Source organism: Thalassophryne amazonica, chromosome 11 (genome assembly GCF_902500255.1).
Source record: "Thalassophryne amazonica chromosome 11, fThaAma1.1, whole genome shotgun sequence".
Taxonomy (NCBI): domain Eukaryota; kingdom Metazoa; phylum Chordata; class Actinopteri; order Batrachoidiformes; family Batrachoididae; genus Thalassophryne; species Thalassophryne amazonica.
This window is the reverse complement of record NC_047113.1, coordinates 19,099,513-19,124,490: the sequence shown is the minus strand read 5'-3', so window position 1 is coordinate 19,124,490 and position 24,978 is coordinate 19,099,513. Positions and strand designations below refer to the sequence as shown.

General features: G+C 44.0%; 1 protein-coding gene across 6 annotated transcripts in view; it reads right to left on the bottom strand.

The window, feature by feature from the left end:
- si:dkeyp-115e12.6 (centromere protein F) overlaps positions 1-24,978 on the bottom strand; it is a 99,714-nt gene that overhangs the window by 60,590 nt on the left and 14,146 nt on the right. For 3 of the 6 annotated variants that reach the window (XM_034180869.1, XM_034180874.1, XM_034180871.1), the window contains exons 2-6: positions 17,912-18,089; positions 17,476-17,672; positions 11,849-11,943; positions 11,464-11,525; positions 10,709-10,973 (exon numbers count right to left, since the gene is read on the bottom strand). In XM_034180869.1, the coding sequence (XP_034036760.1) occupies positions 10,709-10,973; positions 11,464-11,525; positions 11,849-11,943; positions 17,476-17,672; positions 17,912-18,073 (781 nt within the window). In that variant the 5' untranslated portion in view covers positions 18,074-18,089. The remainder of the gene's footprint in view (positions 1-10,708; positions 10,974-11,463; positions 11,526-11,848; positions 11,944-17,475; positions 17,673-17,911; positions 18,090-24,978) is intronic. The other 3 variants (XM_034180872.1, XM_034180870.1, XM_034180873.1) reach the window with 3 other exon arrangements.

Sequence of the window (24,978 nt, the reverse complement as noted above, 5' to 3'; positions counted from 1 at the left end):
GCGTCTCAAAGCCATCTCAAAGCCGTCCTGTGAGACCAAAACGGAGGTGGTTTTGTCTCGCTCCAGTAGCGAATCCATCGTGACGCGCGAACCCTCCGCTCGGCTTTCCATGACAAAATCTCTTGTTAAAAGTGAAATCTGCCGGAAAATGGTTGATGTCCAGCTCTTGTGATAACCAGAAAAATGGCACACGATGGTCACGGATCCAGACAGCCATCCGTTTAGAAATGAAATGGTCGTTCAGCCTGTCAATGGCAGCTTCGGAGCGCGGCGCGCCCCACAGCCGCTGGGGGCCGTCCTTAAAGCGACAGCAACACTCCTTATTCTCTACCAAGCCCATAACATTTTCACCGTAAGCCAGATAAATTTTTCTAATGGTTTCCAACTTCCAGTCTCTAACAGTTTCTGAAAAAATTATGATGGAAAAAAAGCCCAAATCATTCCGCCATTTCCTGGCAATGAAAATCCGACGAGGGGGCTGGACCACTCCTCACTCAAAGCCTGCTCACAGGCGAATGACGTAACCGACAGGCGTGGAAAAACTCAACGCATGCGCACGAGGGTTCAAGCTTGTCTGACGCAATCACACGTGATTCAAATCCATATGGTTTTTGAAAAAAATAATGAGGTCGGATACTTTTCTAATAGACCTTGTGTGTGTATATATATATATATATATATATATATATATATATATATATAGTGAGGAAAATAAGTATTTGAACACCCTGCGATTTTGCAAGTTCTCCCACTTAGAAATCATGGAGGGGTCTGAAATTTTCATCTTAAGTGCATGTCCACTGTGAGAGACATAATCTTAAAAAAAAATAAAAAAAATCTGGAAATCACAATGTATGATTGTTCAATAATTTATCTGTATGTTACTGCTGCAAATAAGTATTTGAACACCTGTGAAAATCAACGTTAATATTTTGTACAGTAGCCTTTGTTTGCAATTACAGAGGTGAAACGTTTCCTGTAGTTTTTCACCAGGTTTTCACACACTGCAGCAGGGATTTTGGTCCACTCCTCCATACAGATCTTCTCTAGATCTTTCAGGTTTGGAGTTTCAGCTCCCTCCAAAGATTTACTATTGAGTTCAGGTCTGGAGACTGGCCAGACCACTCCAGGACCTTGAAATGCTTCTTATGGAGCCCCTCCTTAGATGCCCTGGCTGAGTGTTTGGGGTCATTGTCATGCTGGAAGACCCAGCCATGACCCATCTTCAATGCTCTTACTGAGGGAAGGAGGTTGTTTCCCAAAATCTTGCAATACATGACCCCATCCATCCTCCCTTCAATACGGTGCAGTTGTCCTGTCCCCTTTGCAGAAGAGCACCCCCCCGAGTATGTTTCCACCCCCATGATTCACAGTTGGGATGGTTTTCTTGGGGTTGCTCTCATACTCTAAACATGATAAGTGGAGTTGATTCCAAAAAGCTCTATTCTGGTCTCATCTGACCACATAGATTCCAGTCAATATCAGAAGATTCTTGAGAACAATGTTCATGAATCAGTGACAAAGTTGAAGTTGCGCTGGGGCTGGATCTTTCAACATGACAACGACCCTAAACACTGCTCAAAATCTACTAAGGCATTCAGGCAGAGGAACAAGCACAACGTTCTGGAATGGCCATCTCAGTCCCCAGACCTGAATATTATTGAAAATCTGTGGTATGATTATAAGCGGGCTGTTCATGATCGGAAACCAACAAACCTGAGATGTTTTGTAAAGAAGAATGGTCCAAAATACCTTCAACCAGAATCCAGACTCTCAATGGAAGCTATAGGAAGCGTTTACAGGCTGTTTCTGCAAAAGGAGGATCTACTAAATATTGATGCATTTTTTCTGTTGGGGTGCCCAAATTTATGCACCTGCCTAATTTTGTTTAAAGAATTATTGCACACTTTCTGTAAATCCTATAAACTTCATTTCACTTCAATTGTCTGGTATATGATACATTTAACTGAAATTGCTGATCCAAACAACCAATGATTTATAAAGGAAAATCATGGAAATCATCAGGGGTGCCCACTCTTTTACATACAACTGTATATATATAGATTCCATATCATGAACAAAACTGAACAAGAATAAAAGTGGATGGATAAAAAAAGTCATGATGGATAATATAGCAATAGTGGATTTTTTTAATACTTGCAATGAAAGAATAAAGCACCACTTAACTAGCTAAAGAAGAGTTGGTTTTCCCTTGCAATGACAATATTTATTACACATAGCTCTATGAGCTTCAGCCTAATATTAGTAATAAAACTTGTAGCAACAACACCTAAAGCTCCAAAACTATAAGTTTAAAACTCCAGCTTTTGTTGGCTTCTGTTCATTCGTCTCTACAAGAGTCAGACAGAAGTCAGACTTCCAGAGCAAGAATTTTAGCTGAGGAAGATTCTGCGATTTGAAGCAAAACGTCCTCGCATCAAGCAACCCAGTCCAGTTGAAGATTCAAGCTTCTCTACTCCAAAACTATGTACATTGCACAAGTAGACCTAATAAATAGCTTAAAATAGTTTGTCCAACACAGATCTCAACATGTGGCTACACACAAGCCATGCCACTTATTATTATTATTATGATCTTTATCATTATTATTATCATCTAGGCCTATATCCTGGAATAAAGGATAGAACTCTTCAAATTATTGTTCATTACTTGCCATTTCAAATCATACTCACAGGTGCAATGTTTGTCCACAGCCTTTGAACTGGTGATTTGTACAGTTTATAGCTGCATATGAAGGTATTTTTGGGCAAAATCACAAAGAATAAAACTGTGTGTGCCTGGTTAAAGATCGGTAGAAAAGACCGTTCGGGAGCGGTACATGTGAGGGGTAATACGGTGTCCGATTTGCTTCAGAAATATTGTCTAATAAGCTATCCAGTGTTCTATACAGATCAGGTCAGGACGGCTCAGCGCTAACACTGCCTTTTGGCAGCCCAACTGAGGGAAATCTGTCGTAGCGATAGAGAACTTTAATCCCTGTACAGTTGTTCATGAATAGAAGAGTTGGTGAACTGTTCCCTGGCTGCGCATGTCTGTGTGTTGAAGTGTCCTTGATCAAGACACCATAGCTCAAACGGCTGTGTGCAGGTCTCTACCTTGCATGGAATGGAATGGCATTTGAATGGAGTTTTTACTGAAGTAATAATAATGTCTTTGCCCCATTCATAAGCAAATCTGAATAAAATCCAACATATGGCAAATCAAGGCATTACTGTGGACAGGAATAAAAAACAAAACAAAAAAAAACACAGACACACACACACACACACACAACAAAAACAAACAAACACGTGCACGCATGCACAGACACACTTATCATCCAGGCAGCAAAACACACCTAAAGTAAACATGGCACCAGGCCCTCCCACTCTGTCCCAGTAGCTAAAACATTTATTGGTTCACATGGAACCTGCTCTGAACAAACAGATAGGCAGTGGGGTTTTGTATCACCTACTTTTACACATTATGAGCTGTGGACATGGCAAAGGGAGGCAAAGAAAATAAAAATATGCAGCTGTTAAACTGCATTTCTGTAAATTTTCCTCACATAGCATTTCATCATTTGTTGTTTCTACAACCCCTGGCAAAAATTATGGAATCACCGGCCTCAGAGGATATTCATTCAGTTGTTTAATTTTGTAGAAAAAAAGCAGATCACAGACATGACACAAAATTAAAGTAATTTCAAATGGCAACTTTCTGGCTTTAAGAAACAATATAAGAAATCAGGAAAAAAAATTGTGGCAGTCAGTAACGGTTACTTTTTTAGACCAAGAAGAGGGGAAAAATATGGAATCACTCAATTCATAGGAATAAATTATGGAATCACCCTTTAAATTTTCATCCCCAAAACTAACACCTGCATCAAATCCGATCTGCTTGTTAGTCTGCATCTAAAAAGGAGTGATCACACCTTGGAGAGCTGTTACACCAAGTGGACTGACATGAATCATGGCTCCAACACGAGAGATGTCAATTGAGACAAAGGAGAGGATTATCAAACTCTTAAAAGAGGGTAAATCATCACGCAGTGTTGCAAAAGATGTTGGTTGTTCACAGTCAGCTGTGTCTAAAATATGGACCAAATACAAACAACATGGGAAGGTTGTTAAAGGCAAACATACTGGTAGACCAAGGAAGTCAAAGCATCAAGACAGAAAACAGAAAGCAATATGTCTCAAAAATCAAAAATGCACAACAAAACAAATGAGGAACAAATGGGAGGAAGCTGGAGTCAACATCTGTGACCGAACTGTAAGAAACCGCCTAAAGGAAATGGGATTTACATACAGAAAAGCTAAACAAAAGCCATCATTAACACCTAAACAGAAAAAAACAAGGTTACAATGGGCTAAGGAAAAGCAATCGTGGACTGTGGATGACTGGATGAAAGTCATATTCTGTGATTAATCTCGAATCTGCATTGGTGATGATGCTGGAACTCTTGTTTGGTGCCGTTCCAATGAGATTTATAAAGATGACTGCCTGAAGAGAACATGTAAATTTCCACAGTCATTGATGATATGGGGCTGCATGTCAGGTAAAGGCACTGGGGAGATGGCTGTCATTACATCATCAATAAATGCACAAGTTTACATTGATATTTTGGACACTTTTCTTATCCCATCAATTGAAAGGATGTTTGGGGATGATGAAATCATTTTTCAAGATGATAATGCATCTTGCCATAGAGCAAAAACTGTGAAAACATTCCTTGCAAAAAGACACATAGGGTCAATGTCATGGCCTGCAAATAGTCTGGATCTTAATCCAATTGAAAATCTTTGGTGGAAGTTGAAGAAAATGGTCCATGACAAGGCTTCAACCTGCAAAGCTGATCTGGCAACAGCAATCAGAGAAAGTTGGAGCCAGATTGATGAAGAGTACTGTTTGTCACTCATTAAGTCCATGCCCCAGAGACTGCAAGCTGTTATAAAAGCCAGAGGTGGCGCAACAAAATACTAGTGATGTGTTGGAGCGTTCTTTTGTTTTTCATGATTCAATAATTTTTTCCTCAGAACTGAGTGATTCCATATTTTTTCCCTCTGCTTGGTCTAAAAAAGTAACCGTTACTGACTGCCACAATTTTTTTCTCCTGATTTCTTATAGTGTTTCTTAAAGCCAGAAAGTTGCCATTTGAAATGACTTTAGTTTTGTGTCATGTCTGTGATCTGCTTTTTTTCTACAAAATTAAACAACTGAATGAACATCCTCCGAGGCCGGTGATTCCATAATTTTTGCCAGGGGTTGTTCAACTGACAAAGTGAATGTAGTTTCTCCATTAAGAGAGAGACTGTGATACTGTGTAATTTAAAATTATTTATTCCACATGTCCTCTAAATGATTGATTATTGACCCAACTCTCCTCCTTACCGCGATATGTCCCACTTAGTTCATTTTATGTCAACTTACATGAGATGCCTTTCATGTGCTGTTTTCCTGTGGTCACAGTCAGCTGTGACAGGGATGGCATTCTGAGCCCTCAGGTCAAACAAACACACACGCGCAACATGTGAAGATGTCCATTTTGCATCATGGTACCATTCTGGAATTAGATACATCCTCTTTCATAACAAGCATTTTTGAAGTGACAAGTTGATGAGCTTTAAGATGGTGAGGTACATCGCCCCACCAGAGATAATACCTAAATCAAATCAAATCAATTTCATTTATATAGCGCCAAATCACAACAAACAGTTGCCTCAAGGCGCTTCATATTGCAAGGCAAAGCCATACAATAATCACAGAAAAACCCCAACTGTCAAAACGACCCCCTGTGAGCAAGCACTTGGCGACAGTGGGAAGGAAAAACTCCCTTTTAACAGGAAGAAACCTCCAGCAGAACCAGGCTCAGGGAGGGGCAGTCTTCTGCTGGGACTGGTTGGGGCTGAGGGAGAGAACCAGGAAAAAGACATGCTGTGGAGGGGAGCAGAGATCAATCACTAATGATTAAATGCAGAGTGGTGCATACAGAGCAAAAAGAGAAAGAAACACTCAGTGCATCATGGGAACCCCCCAGCAGTCTAAGTCTATAGCAGCATAACTAAGGGATGGTTCAGGGTCACCTGATCCAGCCCTAACTATAAGCTTTAGCAAAAAGGAAAGTTTTAAGCCTAATCTTAAAAGTAGAGAGGGTGTCTGTCTCCCTGATCCGAATTGGGAGCTGGTTCCAGAGGAGAGGAGCCTGAAAGCTGAAGGCTCTGCCTCCCATTCTACTCTTACAAACCCTAGGAACTACAAGTAAGCCTGCAGTCTGAGAGCGAAGCGCTCTATTGGGGTGATATGGTACTATGAGGTCCCTAAGATAAGATGGGACCTGATTATTCAAAACCTTATAAGTAAGAAGAAGAATTTTAAATTCTATTCTAGAATTAACAGGAAGCCAATGAAGAGAGACCAATATGGGTGAGATATGCTCTCTCCTTCTAGTCCCTGTCAGTACTCTAGCTGCAGCATTTTGAATTAACTGAAGGCTTTTCAGGGAACTTTTAGGACAACCTGATAATAATGAATTACAACAGTCCAGCCTAGAGGAAATAAATGCATGAATTAGTTTTTCAGCATCACTCTGATACAAGACCTTTCTAATTTTAGAGATATTGCGCAAATGCAAAAAAGCAGTCCTACATATTTGTTTAATATGCGCATTGAATGACATATCCTGATCAAAAATGACTCCAAGATTTCTCACAGTATTACTAGAGGTCAGGGTAATGCCATCCAGAGTAAGGATCTGGTTAGACACCATGTTTCTAAGATTTGTGGGGATAAGTACAATAACTTCAGTTTTATCTGAGTTTAAAAGCAGGAAATTAGAGGTCATCCATGTCTTTATGTTTGTAAGACAATCCTGCAGTTTAGCTAACTGGTGTGCGTCCTCTGGCTTCATGGATAGATAAAGCTGAGTATCATCTGCGTAACAATGAAAATTTAAGCAATGCTGTCTAATAATACTGCCTAAGGGAAGCATGTATAAAGTGAATAAAATTGGTCCTAGCACAGAACCTTGTGGAACTCCATAATTATCCTTAGTCTGTGAAGAAGATTCCCCATTTACATGAACAAATTGTAATCTATTAGATAAATATGATTCAAACCACCGCAGCGCAGTGCCTTTAATACCTATGGCATGCTCTAATCTCTGTAATAAAATTTTATGGTCAACAGTATCAAAAGCAGCACTGAGGTCTAACAGAACAAGCACAGAGATGAGTCCACTGTCTGAGGCCATAAGAAGATAATTTGTAACCTTCACTAATGCTGTTTCTGTACTATGATGAATTCTAAACCCTGACTGAAACTCTTCAAATAGACCATTCCTCTGCAGATGATCAGTTAGCTGTTTTACAACTACCCTTTCAAGAATTTCTGAGAGAAAAGGAAGGTTGGAGATTGGCCTATAATTAGCTAAGATAGCTGGGTCAAGTGATGGCTTTTTAAGTAATGGTTTAATTACTGCCACCTTAAAAGCCTGTGGTACATAGCCAACTAATAAAGACAGATTGATCATATTTAAGATCAAAGCATTAATTAATAGTAGGGCTTCCTTGAGCAGCCTGGTAGGAATGGGGTCTAATAGACATGTTGATGGTTTGGAGGAAGTAACTAATGAAAATAACTCAGACAGAACAATCGGAGAGAAAGAGTCTAACCAAATACCAGCATCACTGAAAGCAGCCAAAGAGAACAATATGTATTTGGGATCGTTACGAGTAATTTTTTCTCTAATAGTTAAAATTTTATTAGCAAAGAAAGTCATGAAGTCATTACTAGTTAAAGTTAAAGGAATACTCGGCTCAATAGAGCTCTGACTCTTTGTCAGCCTGGCTACAGTGCTGAAAAGAAACCTGGGGTTGTTCTGATTTTCTTCAATTAGTGATGAGTATTAAGATGTCCTAGCTTTACGGAGGGCTTTTTTATAGAGCAACAGACTTTTTTTCCAGGCTAAGTGAAGATCTTCTAAATTAGTGAGACGCGATTTCCTCTCCAACTTACGGGTTATCCGCTTTAAGCAGCGAGTTTATGAGTTATACCACGGAGTCAGGCACTTCTGATTTAAGGCTCTCTTTTTCAGAGGAGCTACAGCATCCAAAGTTGTCCTCAATGAGGATATAAAACTATTGACAAGATAATCTATCTCACTCACAGAGTTTAGGTAGCTATTCTGCCTTGTGTTGGTATATGGCACTGGAGAACATAAAGAAGGAATCATATCCTTAAACCTAGTTACAGCGCTTTCTGAAAGACTTCTACTGTAATGAAACTTATTCCCCACTACTGGGTAGTCCATCAGAGTAAATGTAAATGTTATTAAGAAATGATCAGACAGAAGGGGGTTTTCAGGGAATACTGTTAAGTCTTCAATTTCCATACCATAAGTCAGAACAAGATCTAAGGTATGATTAAAGTGGTGGGTGGACTCATTTACATTTTGAGCAAAGCCAATCGAGTCTAACAATAGATTAAATGCAGTGTTGAGGCTGTCATTCTCAGCATCTGTGTGGATGTTAAAATCACCCACTATAATTATCTTATCTGACCTAAGCACTAAGTCAGACAAAAGGTCCGAAAATTCACAGAGAAACTCACAGTAACGACCAGGAGGACGATAGATAACAACAAATAAAACTGGTTTTTGGGACTTCCAATTTGGATGGAAAGACTAAGAGACAAGCTTTGAAATGAATTAAAGCTCTGTCTGGGTTTTTGATTAATTAATAAGCTGCAGTGGAAGATTGCTGCTAATCCTCCGCCTCGGCCCATGCTACGAGCGTTCTGGCAGTTAGTGTGACTCGGGGGTGTTGACTCATTTAAACTAACATATTCATCCTGCTGTAACCAGGTTTCTGTAAGGCAGAATAAATCAATATGTTGATCCATTATTATATCATTTACTAACAGGGACTTAGAAGAGAGAGATCTAATGTTTAACAGACCACATTTAACTGTTTTAGTCTGTGGTGCAGTTGAAGGTGCTATATTATTTTTTCTTTTTGAATTTTTATGCTTAAATAGATTTTTACTGGTTGCTGGTGGTCTGGGAGCAGGCACCGTCTCTACGGGGATGGGGTAATGAGGGGATGGCAGGGGGAGAGAAGCTGCAGAGAGGTGTGTAAGACTACAACTCTGCTTCCTGGTCCCAACCCTGGATAGTCACGGTTTGGAGGATTTAAGAAAATTGGCCAGATTTCTAGAAATGAGAGCTGCTCCATCCAAAGTGGGATGGATGCCGTCTCTCCTAACAAGACCAGGTTTTCCCCAGAAGCTTTGCCAATTATCTATGAAGCCCACCTCATTTTTTGGACACCACTCAGACAGCCAGCAATTCAAGGAGAACATGCGGCTAAACATGTCACTCCCGGTCCGATTGGGGAGGGCCCCAGAGAAAAGTACAGAGTCCGACATTGTTTTTGCAAAGTTACACACCGATTCAATATTAATTTTAGTGACCTCTGATTGGCGTAACCGGGTGTCATTACTGCCGACGTGAATTACAATCTTACCAAATTTACGCTTAGCCTTAGCCAGCAGTTTCAAATTTCCTTCAATGTCGCCTGCTGTGGCCCCCGGAAGACAATTGACTATGGTTGCTGGTGTCGCTAACTTCACATTTCTCAAAACAGAGTCGCCAATAATCAGAGTTTGATCCTCAGCGGGTGTGTCGCCGAGTGGGGAAAAACGGTTAGAGATGTGAACGGGTTGGCGGTGTACACGGGGCTTCTGTTTAGGACTACACTTCCTCCTCACAGTCACCCAGTCGGCATGATTTCCCGGCTGCTCGGGATCTGCCGGGAGGAAACTAACGGCGGCTAAGCTACCTTGGTCCGCACCGACTACAGGGGCCTGGCTAGCTGTAGGATTTTCCAAGGTGCCTCCAAAGCTACGAATAAGCTACACTTATTACAAGTACCATTACTGCTTATGGAGGCTGAGGAATAACTAAACATTTCACACCCAGAGCAGAAAAGTGCGGGAGAGACAGGAGAAGCCGCCATGCTAAACCGGCTAAGAGCTAGTAGCTGCGCTAAGCTAGCGGATTCCTAAAAACATGCAAAGTGAATAATGTGTAAATAATTTAGAGGTGATTCAGCAGAGGGAGTGCTTTAGTTAAGGCACGTGAAGATTACACTGTGAAACAAATCGTTATCTAGTTAACTAGATCAAACTAACTGCGCAGATTAAACAGCTAACAGATACAGCAAAACACCATTGTGCTCCGGAACAGGAAGTGATACAATACCGCAGTGAGAGCCAACCACCAGTCACCTACCTACAATAAAAAAATTAAGCCTTTACTGTCAATGCCAGGATCATAATGACCCCTATCCCGTGTTATTCTATTTTTGCTGTTATACAATTATGGTGTACTGCAACTGTTACCTTAATCCTGATAAGTTTTGTTGCCCCAAAAAGTCAAATGACTGACATAAAGGGACTGTCTCACAAAGTGGGTTTGTAAGGTTAAACAAATAAAAGCACTGAGTAAAACTCAGAATTGCTCTTTTTGCTTGAATCCATATGGTGGATTCAAAAGTATTTCATTCTACTCAGCACAATGAAAGCAGATAACTCTACTGATTCATTAAATAAGACAGACCACTGGGCTCAGCTGTGCACCTTCATGCTTTAAGTAGGCAACAAGCAGTTTTCCTTGTTACCAAGGAGACCATTTGCCATCACCACTCACTGTCTGTTTCTGTCCTGGTGTCCTCTGCCTTCCCACAAGACCCCGATTCTGAACGGACGTGACTTATGACATCAGCTGAGGGTGTCTGGGGAGAAGAAGTGGTTCGTCTCCTGGGTGCTGGCCTCAATTCGTCCCTTTCCCATGGAAACACAGCTGAGGGAGTGGAGAAGGAATCCAATTGGTCGGATGAGTGGCGGTGGGGTGCAGTCTTGTGCTGCTGTCGTGGTAAAGAGGCCATGGGCGTGTCTGAAAACTGGAGCTGCTGCTGAAGAGGAGAGAAAGATGTTTAGATAGAAAACAGGCAACCCAGGACAGAATAGTTTGCCAAGCTACAAAGAAAGATTTAACAACATTCTTACCACAGAATTTTACGAAAGTCTGACTCAGCTATTGTGTTCTTATACAAGCAGCAATTATAGACCCAGTCTACTCCCATTGCGCACTTGCAATACTGGCAGATGCATTTCTTTTCAAGTATGAGTAGAATATTGTGAGCATTTTTTTTAAGTCATAGATTAACTTGAGAGAATAAAAGTTAACTGCTGCAATATTTGGACTTTATCCTCAGTTTTCTTTTGTTTGTTGATCTGTAAACAAATGCAGAACACAGAGTTTAGCAGTGCTTAAATATGAATGTAAGCCTCACTAATGCAAGAACACAGTGTTGTGGTCTCTGTGCCATGATGACAGCATCGTAATAGTTACTAAATTATGTAATGTGTACAAAGTCGTCAAAAGAAGTAGCTGTTACTCACTCGGACATGAGATGCCTGGCTGTGTCCTTTCTGCTGTGCCGTCTCTTTGCTTCTGCTCCCTACAGGACAAAAACACAGCATATTGATGAGGCCGTGTTGGTCCAAACAACAACAACAACAAAACTCGCTGAATGCAAACAGCAGCATTGAAGAAGCCAAGTGATTTAATGAAAACTCCAATAACAAGAGAGGAAAATACAAAGTCCCAAGAGAAAGAGGGGAAAAGGGGAAGAGCTAAGGGAGTTACTCTAAAGCTGCTCTACTCAAATGACATCCTGTGGTCTTTTGCTTTATTTTATCAATGGCACTGTCCATATCCACAAGATAGGAAAGAAACATCAAAGAGCAGCAAGATGGGAGAATCCAAAAAGTAACACTGCTGTACCATTGTGTTCCCAGGGCGAGGCTACATTCCAGCTAGGTGTCGAGAACACACTGGAGCTCGGAGACATCTGCAGCTTCTCTAGCTCTTCCTCCAGCCTGGGATAAGAAAGTGGAGAGTACTTTGGGTACAAAACTCAAATTAAGTATATGTAAGGGGTTAAAAGTTGATCATGCTAGTTGGCAGGATGAAGTACTTCTCTATTACTAGTAATAATATGGCATAAATAATAGAAGTAACCATATTATGATGAAAACTGCTGTAACCTTAAATCTTTAAAATCTAATACAACCCACACGGGGAAAAAAAAAAAAAAAAAAAATCAATCCAGTGTGTCATTTTCATTGTCAATTTTCACAGTCATTTGAAAATAAACTATTTTTCTTATTTCTTCTCATAAAAATCAATCAGTTCCGAGGACTGAGCTTCTCTTTGCCTCAAACAAATAATAACTTGAGGAAACTCAGATGAGGCGTATCACTTGCGTTGACGGAACGCCAGCTACAACATTTGGGCCATGTGACACATTTTTCTGTACATGATCCAGCATACAGGTACATTGCTGTTGAGGACCCCAGCGGATGCAGAAGGCCAAGGCAAAGGCCACACCTGGCTGTGGCAGGTCCATCCCACTGATTATTTTCAGGAGGTGGGGATGGACCAGTTGTATGGCTACATGGTTGCCATCTAGGACCCACGGGAATTTCATGGTGTGGTGGATGCAGTGACACACCAGTGCATGCTCCCAGACCTGACCTCAGTACTAACATCTTATTCTCAACTAGATTCACTGCACAATAACTCATCAGACAGCTGCGTTCCCACTGTCAGGAAGATCTATAAGCTTTTTGCGTGTACAGCATGTTAGATCAATATTTGTTTTCTATGCTGCTATTTGTGATGATGCATATAATTTTAAGAGTCAGGGTTTTTGGTTATTATCAAGATTAGCAAAGTACCCTACCTATGGGCAGGAACGTTACTAGGTGAAAATTTTGAATGCTGAACTCATATGTACTGGAATGGAATTATGATCCTTATTTTGTCATTTACCTGATATACGATAGTCATGATGGCAGGGCTGTTAAATAAAAATTGTGAAATCCGAGGAAAATTTGCAGGAAGTCTGGGGGGGGTTCAGCACCCCAGGAGCCGGGGTCTAGGGCCCTGTGGGGCCCCAGAATTAAATGACACTTTTTCAGCATCTCCTGGAAGAACAAATCTCAAAATTAGTGGATATTTAAATGATCCTATATTCAACCTTTTATTTGACCTGTCAATGATGATGTTGAAATAATAGAATATGATGTGGAAGTAGGACCTGGAATGATTTTCCTTTTAATTGTAAACCAAATTATGCATTAACTCAGAACAATTAAACTACATGAAATTTATGAAGACTTCAAAAACCACAGCTAAAGCTTGTAGAATATTTGGAAAATCATGGTAAAATATTAATAACATACCTTATAGTAAAAAGTCACATATTCTTGTGTAAATTCATTTTACAATGAAAGAAAGTCTAGATTAGTGAAAAATTCACATAATCTTGTCTAAAATCCTGTTTGAACAGCAGAATGTTTATTTTCCAAGGAGAGAAAAATTCTTACCGTGTTTTCCTGAGAGGGCACAGTTCACTTTTCCCGTTTCTTTTATCTTTCAGGTGTGTTGATGAAGCCAGCGACAATTCCACGGATTCTTGTCCTTATAAGACTTTTTCAAACAAACAGTCTTTCTCGCCATCTTCTCTCTGTGCGACGTCGGTCCGTGACACAGACATGCTGCACAATTCTTCTTTTATAAACTTGAAAGCTCTAAAAGTTTGGGATGTCCATATGCTAAGTTTAGCTGTGGTGTCGCACAGAAGCCACACAGCGTCGCCGCAGCAACCAACCAGTCCTGCTTTACGACAGCTGTCGTAACAGCTACTCTTTGAGTGGCATTTTTCCTCCGTGAAACTCCGCGGAAACTGATTTGTATCTGTGACACACAGATCAGTGTCCGCGGACTTACAAAACTTACACGATGTCGGAAAAAAAGAGAACGCATTGCGATAAGCATTTTAAAAACTCAGTGATGTTCACGATTATTGTTGAGTTTGTGTGCCAAATAAATTCATTCATTCATTAAAGAGCACATCACTAACACCCCGCCCCGCCTCCCCATGATGAAATCCGCGGAATCCCGTGGATCCGCGGAGTTTTCACAGCCCTGTGATGGGGACATTTGATCGAAGAGTTTTGCCTTTTCACAATCACAGTGGTCACTTATTTTATACAGTGATGTAAAAGTAATACATTTTGATGCAGCTATTTTTGCATCAGTTTCACCAGTGGTGGTGGGCAGCTCAATCCAAATATTGAGAATATCGATAACGTTGGTATTGATATTGATTGATACCGGTGTAATGAAATTAATAGTTTAATTTCAGTTTCTCTCCTGTATGCACTGCTGCATTCAGCAAAGAAGCGCACTGAAGTGGAGAAATTTAGTTTTTGTATTTTATTTCCTGAACACACATTCTACTTGTTTTATAACTTTTTGTGGAGTGATAATTTCATACACTTTGTTTATTTAAGAAAAATCCACAAAAGAAGTGCAATGAAGGGAGAAATTTTATAAAATTTTTGTCTATTAATTTCTGAACTCTCTACCTGAAAAAAAAAGAATATCATTTGTTCTTGAATGATTATTTATTTTGTTTATAAAAAAAAAAAAAAACAGACATGACAATATATAGTGAAAATTGCTTTGTTATTGTTCTATTGCTTCTGAACAAAAACTTTTACAATGATAATAAAGTATCTACACATTTATCAATAAACTTTGCCCAAATTCTGTCCTGGGTTTTAACTAATTAATAATAAACACTTAAAGGTCATGAAAGTTCATTTAGATTTAGCAATTTGATGATGCATCCACCTTAATTATTAAAAAGTATCTGTATCAGCGATACTGGCCCTGTATTTCCTTGGTATTGGATTGATAGCAATTATTGCAGTATCGGTTGGGTAGGATTACTTTGAAATGTAATCCAAAAGTAATCCAAATGTATGTACATACATACATGTAATCCACATGTATTCTTTCAAAGTAATCCTACCCAATCTTGAGTATCGCACACCACTAATCACCACTATCACACTCCACACTCCTATAATACAACCTCCGAGTACACAACTTTGTTGATGAATGCTTCCTCTTTGTCTTTTTAGTCCATGAGCCAGTCCTCAATTTTGACCTAATCAGTACCACTTAAGGAGACAAAATTACACTTAGAATCCAGCTTCAGTGTGTCATGGCCTACACAAAAATGTATGCCAGCCATCCCAGGGTGGTAGCTGCAGCCAGGTAGGGGTCAATGAAGAATTACACAGAGGTCAAACTTTAAAAATGCTCCAATCATGTTGAAAACTACATCACATTACTTGCCTGATCATAACAATTCCAAAAAGGTATAGTCTGGACTATCTATGACGGAATGTTCTGAATTATGGAGTCAAAACAGCAAAAATGGTGTCAAAGGTCAATTTCAGTTTGTACAGTGGTCAAAAGTTAAAGTTGCTCCAATTTCAGTAAAAAATAATTTTTTGGGTTAATAGGGAATAAGGAAAGGTTTGCACCATCTGTCAAGCTTAGTTATCATGTTACAGGGTAACATATGTCACATGTCATAGAATCTAATGGATGTTGACCTTGTTTGACCTTTACTTTGGAGACCAAGCATTCAACACAGTCAAAACTATTCCATTTATTAATCCTTTTATTAATCCATGATACACTGAGGCTGGATTCTAAATGTTGTTTCGCCCCCTTAAAGTAGACCTGCATTGAAATAAATGTGGTCAGATCTCAGAAAAAAATAGCTGATATGTATTTATAAGACCCTTATGAATGCAGTAATGTAAATCTGCAAGCCCAAATTTGTAATTCAGGGGAGAAATCTTCATTTAAAAAAGACAAATTTGCAGCTAAAATTTGGCCCTCAGCGAAAACTGTTTGTACATCCAGGACATTGCAGTGACGTCCGGCAGAAGACGGAGCACTTGCGCCTTCAGTCCAATCCCACATTGAAACTGATTTTATCTGTTAATATGTTACTGTTATACACATCCTGGTTTCAACATCCAAAAGTAAGCTGCAATGAATGTGAGATACAGCTCTGCATGCTCAGATCAGCAGCGACATCAACAGCGGGCGACGTTCTTCCCCGACACCTCGCTCTCTGCCTCCGATGCGCTTACCGAGTCTGTGGGCTCGGTAAACGCCGAAGCGGGCCACTCACACCCCTGTGTCTGCTGTGCAGCCGGCACCACCTCTCTGTCTACTGAATGGAGGTGCAGCCAACTTGGCACAAGTCCAGAGACTACGCTCACCGTTTTGATGCGGAGCGCCCGGTGACACCTGTTGCTCGCAAGGACAGACTTCTTGCGGCAAAATTCGCAGCGCTGCACATCTCGGTAATCGGAGCCGCAGAGTTCCGTGGCCGCTGAGAGAGGGTTATATCTTTTTAAGGACTTGAATTCTTTGCGTGTCTTTGAGGTGAAAGACAGTAGATTTTCAATGCGACACCACTCAATCAAATGGGCGTATGAAAAAGTCCCCCAAAATAATTTTCAAGCACAAATAAAAGAAATGTGTACTCACCAAACATGCCGCAAGACAATATAAAGTTTTAAAAAAGTAGATCCGTCTGTATAAGACAAGAAAAAGGTGCAGATGCAAACTGACGTAAATCCACAAATTACAGTTGGTGCGCGCAATGCATGCTGGGATAGGGTCTTCTCCCTGACGTCTCGGCAGCATCCCGGATGTGATGACAGTTTTGCGGAGGGCTAAATTTTAGCTGTAAATTTGTCATTTTTAAATGAAGATTTCTCCGTTGAATGACAGATCTGGGCTTGCAGATTTACTTTACTACATTCAGGAGGATCTTATGTGTAAATATAAGTCATTTTTTTGGTCCAAAGATCTGACTGCATTTATTTCAATGCAGGTCTACATTAAGTGGTACAGAAAACCTATTTGGTCCATGGACTATTTAAGGTTCTTTAAAGACTTAAATGCTCACGGTCCCAGGTTAATAGCCTGTTCAATGTGAGAATTGCTGTGTGTTCAGATTCATTGTCTATTAACACTCCAAGCCAGATGGTGGCGCTAATGCAGTTGTCAGTCTGGCAACCGCCATAAAACTTCATAGAAGAAGCAGCGTTGTGGCTAGTTAGCCTGCTAATACTTTTGTCTGATATGACTGTACCTAATTCTACATAACTATGACGGGCATGCAAAAATTAACCCCCGTGTTACTCCAGGGTCTACATAGATGACACAGAACGAAAATTACGGTGATCGGGTGATCCATTTTGGCGTGATGCAGGATCAGACTGATAGATGGACCAACATTTGGTGAATTATAGTATAGCTTAGCTACAATGAATACTCCATAACAAGTATTTACATTTTGTTAAAACATCAGATTTCATTGTCTAAAATTAGATTTTAAGAAATTGCTATGTAATGAACAAGGTAGAAACCCCTGTCCTGAATTAGAACAGATAATTCCTTAAAACTGAAGACATAAAATTAAAGCAACTGATGGACAACCCCAGCTCATATCAGGTGGTGCTGACCTTTTGACTTCCTGGGTGAGTTTGTTGTTGAGAGTCCGAGCAGTATCAAGTTGTCCCTCTAAAGCGCACACCTGAGCCTGCTTGGTTTGAAGCTCCTGTGACAGGCGTTCCCTTGTGGACACGCCCGCCTGGGCCTCCTCCCGAGCACTCCAGAGCTCCTTCTGTACAGACTGGAGCTCGTCACGGACCTCCTCATACTTGACAGAACAATGGAGAAGACAGGTGACAAATTTCATGACAGAAAAACAATAATAATCATAAAAAAGTTAAGTTCAGCTGATAAAGTGTGCGCAGACACCAGCTCTTGATCAATTGATTACATACTGACTTGGCTAATTCAGTAGAGCAGAAAGATAAAGATATTAAAATGTTGGAGGTTTTCTATTAAGAGAACTGATATAAAAAAATGGTGCTAAACCCTCATGCCTGCTTGTACCTTCACAGTCTGTTTTTGGAGGGCTGTCTGGCTGTTATCCAGCTGCAGCTGTTTCTGCTTGTTCTCTCTTGACAGTCGCTCCTGTTGAACCTGCAGGTCCTTCACCTTTTGCAGAACCCATCCAGACAGCCCCACTGTCCAGTCCTCCTCAGCCCAGCTCATCTTTGTATGCCTGGGTCTGAAAAACAGGAAACATAATGTCTGTTCACTTCTACCAATCATCTCTGTTTACCTGTGTTACCAAATAATCTGACACAACAAACAAACACAAACACAAAAACATTCCTTTCATTTCTAACAGGAAACAAAGAACTTTGTGAGTAATTGGCGTGGCTGATAAATTTTAGCATCACAAAGTTCCAGCTGACCTGACTTGCCCTGCCTGACAGATCCAAAAATTAGACAGTTACTGCAGCCATGGAAATCAGCAGCAGGAGTGAGTGAGTGAGTGAGTGAGTGAGTGAGTGAGTGAAAGAAAGAAAGAAAGAAAGAAAGAAAGAAAGAAAGATTGTACTGTTTGGTAAAATACAGGTAGTTGTGTTCCATTTTGACAAAAAAAAAAAAAAAAATTCATGTGACATCTGTCTATACTTTGATCAGCTATCTTGACTTATGAATGTTGCTAAGGTTTGAATCCTGTAGGGAGTGCAGGTTGTCAGTGCTGGGCTGCTGTGACTGTTTGAAAACAGCACATATGACAACTGCTTCACAGTACATCTCAAAACCCTGTATATATGTCACGCTCCAATGGCCAAATACAAGCACTACTGAAGATGAGAATGGTGGAATGAAGAAAAGCCTGACTGAAACCTGTAATCTGAACAAAGAACCAGTCACTAAAGGTTAATGATCTTAGTTTTGACATGCAGTCTCGCTGGAAGGTTTTTACTAACTACAGTCAGATTGCATCTCTATTTTAGCTCACACTGTCATTTTTACTTTTTGTAAAGAAAGAAAAGTGGCAGAAACCCATTAATATTTTGACAGCCACCCTTTTTTTAAACCAATCTCCAAAACCTACAAAACAGCTTGAAGGATCGATTCATATTCACTGACTTCAAGGTGAAATAGATTTTCTCTTATGAAGAACAAAAAGCTGTTTTAAGGGGAACTCCAGAATGTTTCAACTTTCAACACAATAAAGGGCTAACCAGCTACATACTGTTACTACTGCAGCATGGCTTAGTTTTTTGCACTGTTGCCTCACAGCAAGAAGGTCATGGGTTTGATTCCCACCTGTGGCCTTTCTGTGCGGAGTTTGCATGTTCTCCCCATGTTTGTGTGGGTTTTCTCCAGGTGCTCCAGTTTCCTCCCACATTTAAACACATGCAGGTTAGGTGAATTGGAAACTTTATAATTGTCCAGGTCTCCCTTGCAAGAGGTCTCGATCTCAATAGGACTAACCTGGTTAAATACTTAAAGGTTACATAATGACAGGCAATCTAAAAACATGATTAAACCACTTCCTGTCGCAACTGAACAAGTAAAATAAAGAATAAAGTAAAAAAAGAAGTCTAATACCACGAAAAGGATCCCTACAGAGGTAAAACTGCTCATTTACCCCAATAATGTATATAAACATTTTAAGATGACTGATTATATAGTCAGTTGCTTACCTTTGCCTCCTCACAGGTCAGTGGTACTGCTGTCAGCTGAGTCATTACAACGCCACTGGATTTCAAGTAGAGTGCTGATGAGGAGCTGTGTCTTACAGAACAAGTCCCTCATCTGCATTCAAGTTGAGAAGAAGCAGTGCCACGGGACTGGCAGAAGCTAAAGTAAGTGGTAATGTAAACTAGGGCTGCACACTACATTATTTCATCATCACTGCAATGTGAGACTGCGCAACAGTCACTTCACAGGACAATCAATGTCAAGTAAAGTGAATTAAATCACACATGAAACCCAACATCTCTTTTTTTTTTTTATTTTTTTTTTTTACTTGATTTAAAAAAATAAAACCCTCTCAGGTTGTTGTGTGGGCCGCTGAAGAGGAGGTACTGCTGGCCCACCACCACCAGAGGGCGCCCTGCCTGGAGTGCGGGCTCCAGGCACCAGAGGGCGCTGCCGCCTGATGAGAGCAGCTAGGGTGACAGCTGTCACCCATTACTGGACACAGCTGACTCCACTCTGCACGGAGGTATATCATCAGGACGGCGTCTCCACCTCAGTGCCGAGATATCGCCTTGAGATAGAGGTAACATTCTCTGCAGCATATTCTGTGTTAAATTGATAAACTTGTTAAACCTTTCAGGACAGCTGACTACCGCAGGCCGAGTGATTAGATAAGTACTCACCTTCCTGCTTTTTTGGGACGAGAGGTGGAGGCAGCTTCTCCCCTCTCCGTGTTATTGGGTGCAGCCGCATCCACACCTGTGTGTTGTTGCTCTCTCTTGCCAGCAGTACCGGATCCGACGAGCGGAGGCAGTGGCCACCTGGGAATTCGGGACTTGGCGGTTCCAGTACTTCCAGGGTTCGGTGGCAGAGGAGATCTGGATGGTTCCGGTTCGACCTGGACGGACGTCCCCTACCTTCGAGCCTGCCCACACGACACCAGCAGAATTCGGCTTAACCCCAAATTATTGATTGTTGTATTGGTTGTGCTCGTTTCACAATAGCAAAACTTGTTATTTATCTTCTCCATTGTCCGTTCATTTGCGCCCCCTGTTGTGGGTCCGTGTTCCTACACTTTCACAACAGGATATCTCGGCCAGCGTCATGGATCCCGAGGGGCGTCAACCGGCTGTTGAACGGCCAATGGAAGAACAGGGAGCGTCGGCGTCTTCGGGAGGGGTAATCGGTGAGTTGCAGCGGATCCTCACCGCTTTCACCACTCGGATGGATTTAATGACCGAGCAGAACGTTCTCCTAAACCGGGCGCCGCTGCGGCTCTCCCTCCCGAGGACCCTGCGCGTAATAGTGACGTTCCACTGGTCGTTCAACGGCCCCTCCCTCCGTCCCCAGAAGCATACATAAGCCCTCCAGAACCGTACGGAGGCTGTGTGGAGACGTGCGCGGATTTTTTGATGCAGTGTTCGCTCGTCTTCGCACAGCGTCCCGTGATGTACGCGACTGACGCTAGCAAAGTAGCTTATGTAATAAACCTGCTTCGCGGGGAGGCACGCGCTTGGGCTACAGCGCTCTGGGAGCAGAACTCACGGCTCCTTCATACATACGATGGGTTTGTGCGGGAGCTCAGAACGGTGTTCGATCATCCCAACAGAGGAGAGACCGCTTCAACCGCGCTACTGTCAATAAGACAGGGGCGTCGGAGCGCAGCTGCCTATGCAGTCGCCTTCCGCATCGCGGCGGCGAGATCCGGCTGGAATAGCACTGCCCTCCGCGCCGCCTTTGTAAACGGACTGTCACTGGTCCTAAAAGAGCACCTGGTGGCGAAGGATGAACCGCGGGATTTAGATGGGCTCATCGATCTAGTCATACGACTCGACAACCGGCTAGAGGAACGCCGTCGGGAACGAGGCGAAGGGCCTGGCCAGGCACGCGTCGTCCCTCTCCCTTCCGGTTCCGACCGAGCTCCGCCCTCCCCACGCTCCTCTGTTCCTGCGCTCCGTGCGCCTACGGCTCCCCCTGCTGACGAAGCTATGGACACGAGCAGGGCAACATTTAGGGCACCTGGAGCACAAAGGAGGCGGGCCTACGGAGCTTGCTTTGTTTGTGGCTCGAGTGAGCATCTCGCAAACGACTGCCCCGAGCGGTTAAAACTCCAACGCCCGCCCCTAGAGACTGGGCCAGGGGTGGGCCGAAACATTCACGTGGGACACACCCACATTGCTACACGACTCCCAGTCACGATCCTGTTTGAGGATTCAACCCTGAAGGCCCCAGCACTGGTGGACACGGGCTCTGAGAGGAATCTGCTAGACAGTAGATGGGCCAGGGAGATAGGGCTCCCTCTGGTGGCTCTTACCTCGCCGGTGCAGGTTCGGGCACTAGATGGCTCCCTACTCCCACCAATCACGCATAAGACACCTCCAGTAACTCTGGTGGTGTCAGGTAACCACCGGGAGGTGATCCGAGTTCTTTGTGACTCAGGCCACCTCCCGTGTGGTTTTGGGTTTTCCCTGGATGCTAAAACACAATCCCCGGATCGATTGGCCGTCCGGGGTAGTGGTTCAGTGGAGCGAAACCTGCCATCGGGAGTGTCTAGGTTCCTCGGTTCCTCCCGGCTCCCAGCTAAGGAGGAGGTCCGAGTCCCGCCCAATCTGAAGGCGGTGCCGGCGGAGTACCATGACCTCGCTGACGTGTTCAGCAAGGATCTGGCTCTCACGCTTCCTCCCCACCGCCCATATGATTGTGCCATTGATTTGGTTCCAGGCAGTGAGTTCCCGTCCAGTAGGCTGTACAACCTCTCACGGCCGGAGCGTGAATCAATGGAGACCTACATCCGGGACTCATTAGCTGCCGGGTTGATCCGGAATTCCACCTCTCCGATGGGTGCTGGTTTCTTTTTTGTGGGAAAAAAGGATGGCGGGCTTCGTCCATGCATTGATTATAGGGGGTTGAACGAAATCACGGTTCGCAATCGATACCCGTTGCCCTTGTTGGATTCAGTGTTCACCCCCTTGCATGGAGCCAAAATCTTCACCAAGCTTGATCTTAGGAATGCGTATCATTTGGTTCGGATCCGGAAGGGAGACGAATGGAAGACGGCATTTAACACCCCGTTAGGTCATTTTGAGTACCTGGTCATGCCGTTCGGTCTCACTAATGCTCCCGCGACTTTCCAAGCGTTAGTAAACGATGTCTTGCGGGACTTCCTGCACCGGTTCGTCTTCGTGTATCTGGACGATATACTCATTTTTTCCCCGGATCCTGAGACTCATGTCCGGCATGTCCGTCAGGTCCTGCAGCGGTTGTTGGAGAACCGCCTGTTTGTGAAGGGCGAGAAGTGTGAATTCCACCGCACTTCTTTGTCCTTCCTGGGGTTTATCATCTCCTCCAACTCCGTCGCCCCTGATCCGGCCAAGGTTGCGGCGGTGAGAGATTGGCCCCAACCCACAAGCCGTAGGAAGCTGCAACAGTTCCTCGGCTTTGCTAATTTCTACAGGAGGTTCATTAAGGGCTACAGTCAGGTAGTTAGCCCCCTGACAGCCCTGACCTCACCAAAAGTCCCCTTCACCTGGTCGGATCGGTGCGAAGCCGCGTTCAAGGAGTTGAAACGGCGCTTCTCGTCTGCACCAGTTCTGGTGCAGCCCGATCCTAGCCGCCAGTTAGTGGTTGAAGTGGATGCCTCGGACTCAGGGATAGGAGCGGTGCTCTCCCAGAGCGGGAAGACCGATAAGGTTCTTCACCCGTGTGCCTATTTTTCCCGCAGGTTGACCCCCGCTGAACGGAACTATGACGTCGGCAATCGGGAACTCCTAGCTGTGAAAGAGGCCCTCGAAGAGTGGAGACATCTGTTGGAGGGAACAGCCGTGCCATTCACGGTTTTCACTGACCATCGGAACCTGGAGTACATCAGGACCGCCAAGCGGCTGAACCCCAGGCAAGCCCGCTGGTCACTGTTCTTTGGCCGTTTTGACTTCCGGATTACCTACCGTCCCGGGACCAAGAATCAAAGATCGGATGCATTGTCCCGGGTGCACGAAGACGAAGTCAAAACAAAACCGTCGGATCCCCCGGATCCCATCATCCCGGAGTCCGCTATCGTGGCCGCCCTCACCTGGGACGTGGAGAAGACCGTCCGGGAGGCCCTGACCCGTGACCCGGACCCCGGAAACGGACCAAAGAACAGACTATACGTCCCACCAGAAGCTAGGGCTGCAGTCCTGGACTTCTGTCACGGTTCTAAACTCTCCTGTCACCCTGGGGTGCGAAGGACCGTGACAGTCGTCCGGCAACGCTTCTGGTGGGCATCCCTGGAGGCCGACGTCCGGGACTACGTCCAGGCCTGTACCACCTGCGCCAGGGGCAAGGCCGACCACAGAAAGACCTCAGGGCTGCTACAGCCACTGCCCGTGCCTCATCGCCCCTGGTCCCACATCGGCCTGGACTTTGTCACGGGTCTCCCGCTGTCCCAGGGAAACACCGTCGTCTTCACGATAGTGGACCGTTTCTCCAAGGCGGCCCACTTCGTGGCCCTCCCGAAGCTCCCAACGGCCCAGGAGACAGCGGACCTCCTGGTCCACCACGTCGTCCGTCTGCATGGTATACCATCAGACATCGTCTCCGATCGCGGTCCCCAGTTTACCTCACACGTTTGGAGGAGCTTCTGCCGGGAACTGGGGGCCACGGTCAGCCTTTCGTCCGGGTATCACCCCCAGACCAACGGGCAAGCAGAGCGGGCCAACCAAGAATTGGAGCAGACACTACACTGTGTGACTGCCGCGCACCCGACGGCCTGGAGTACCCACCTGGCCTGGATCGAGTACGCCCACAACAGCCAGGTGTCATCAGCCACCGGCCTCTCCCCGTTTGAGGTGTGCTTGGGGTATCAGCCCCCCTTGTTTCCGGTGGTCGAGGGAGAGGTCGGTGTGCCCTCGGTCCAGGCCCACCTACGGAAGTGCCGTCGGGTGTGGCGTGCCGCCCGCTCTGCTTTGTTGAAGGCCCGGACGAGGGCGAAGACACATGCAGACCGGCGGCGGGCCCCGGCCCCCACGTATCGTCCTGGGCAGGAAGTGTGGTTGTCCACCAAAGACATTCCCCTTCAAGTGGACTCCCCCAAGCTCCAAGAACGATACATCGGTCCCTTCAAGATCCTCAAAGTCATCAATCCCGCCGCAGTGAGGCTTCAGCTTCCGGCCTCGCTGCGGATTCACCCAGTGTTTCATGTCTCCCGGATAAAACCCCATCACACCTCACCCCTCTGCACCCCGGGTCCGGCACCACCTCCTGCCCGGATCATCGACGGGGAACCGGCTTGGACAGTGCGCCGGCTCCTCGATGTCCGTCGAATGGGCCGGGGTTTTCAGTACCTGGTGGACTGGGAGGGGTACGGCCCCGAAGAACGCTCCTGGGTGAAGAAGGGCTTCATCCTGGACCCGGCCCTCCTGGCCGACTTCTACCGTCACCATCCGGACAAGCCCGGTCGTGCGCCAGGAGGCGCC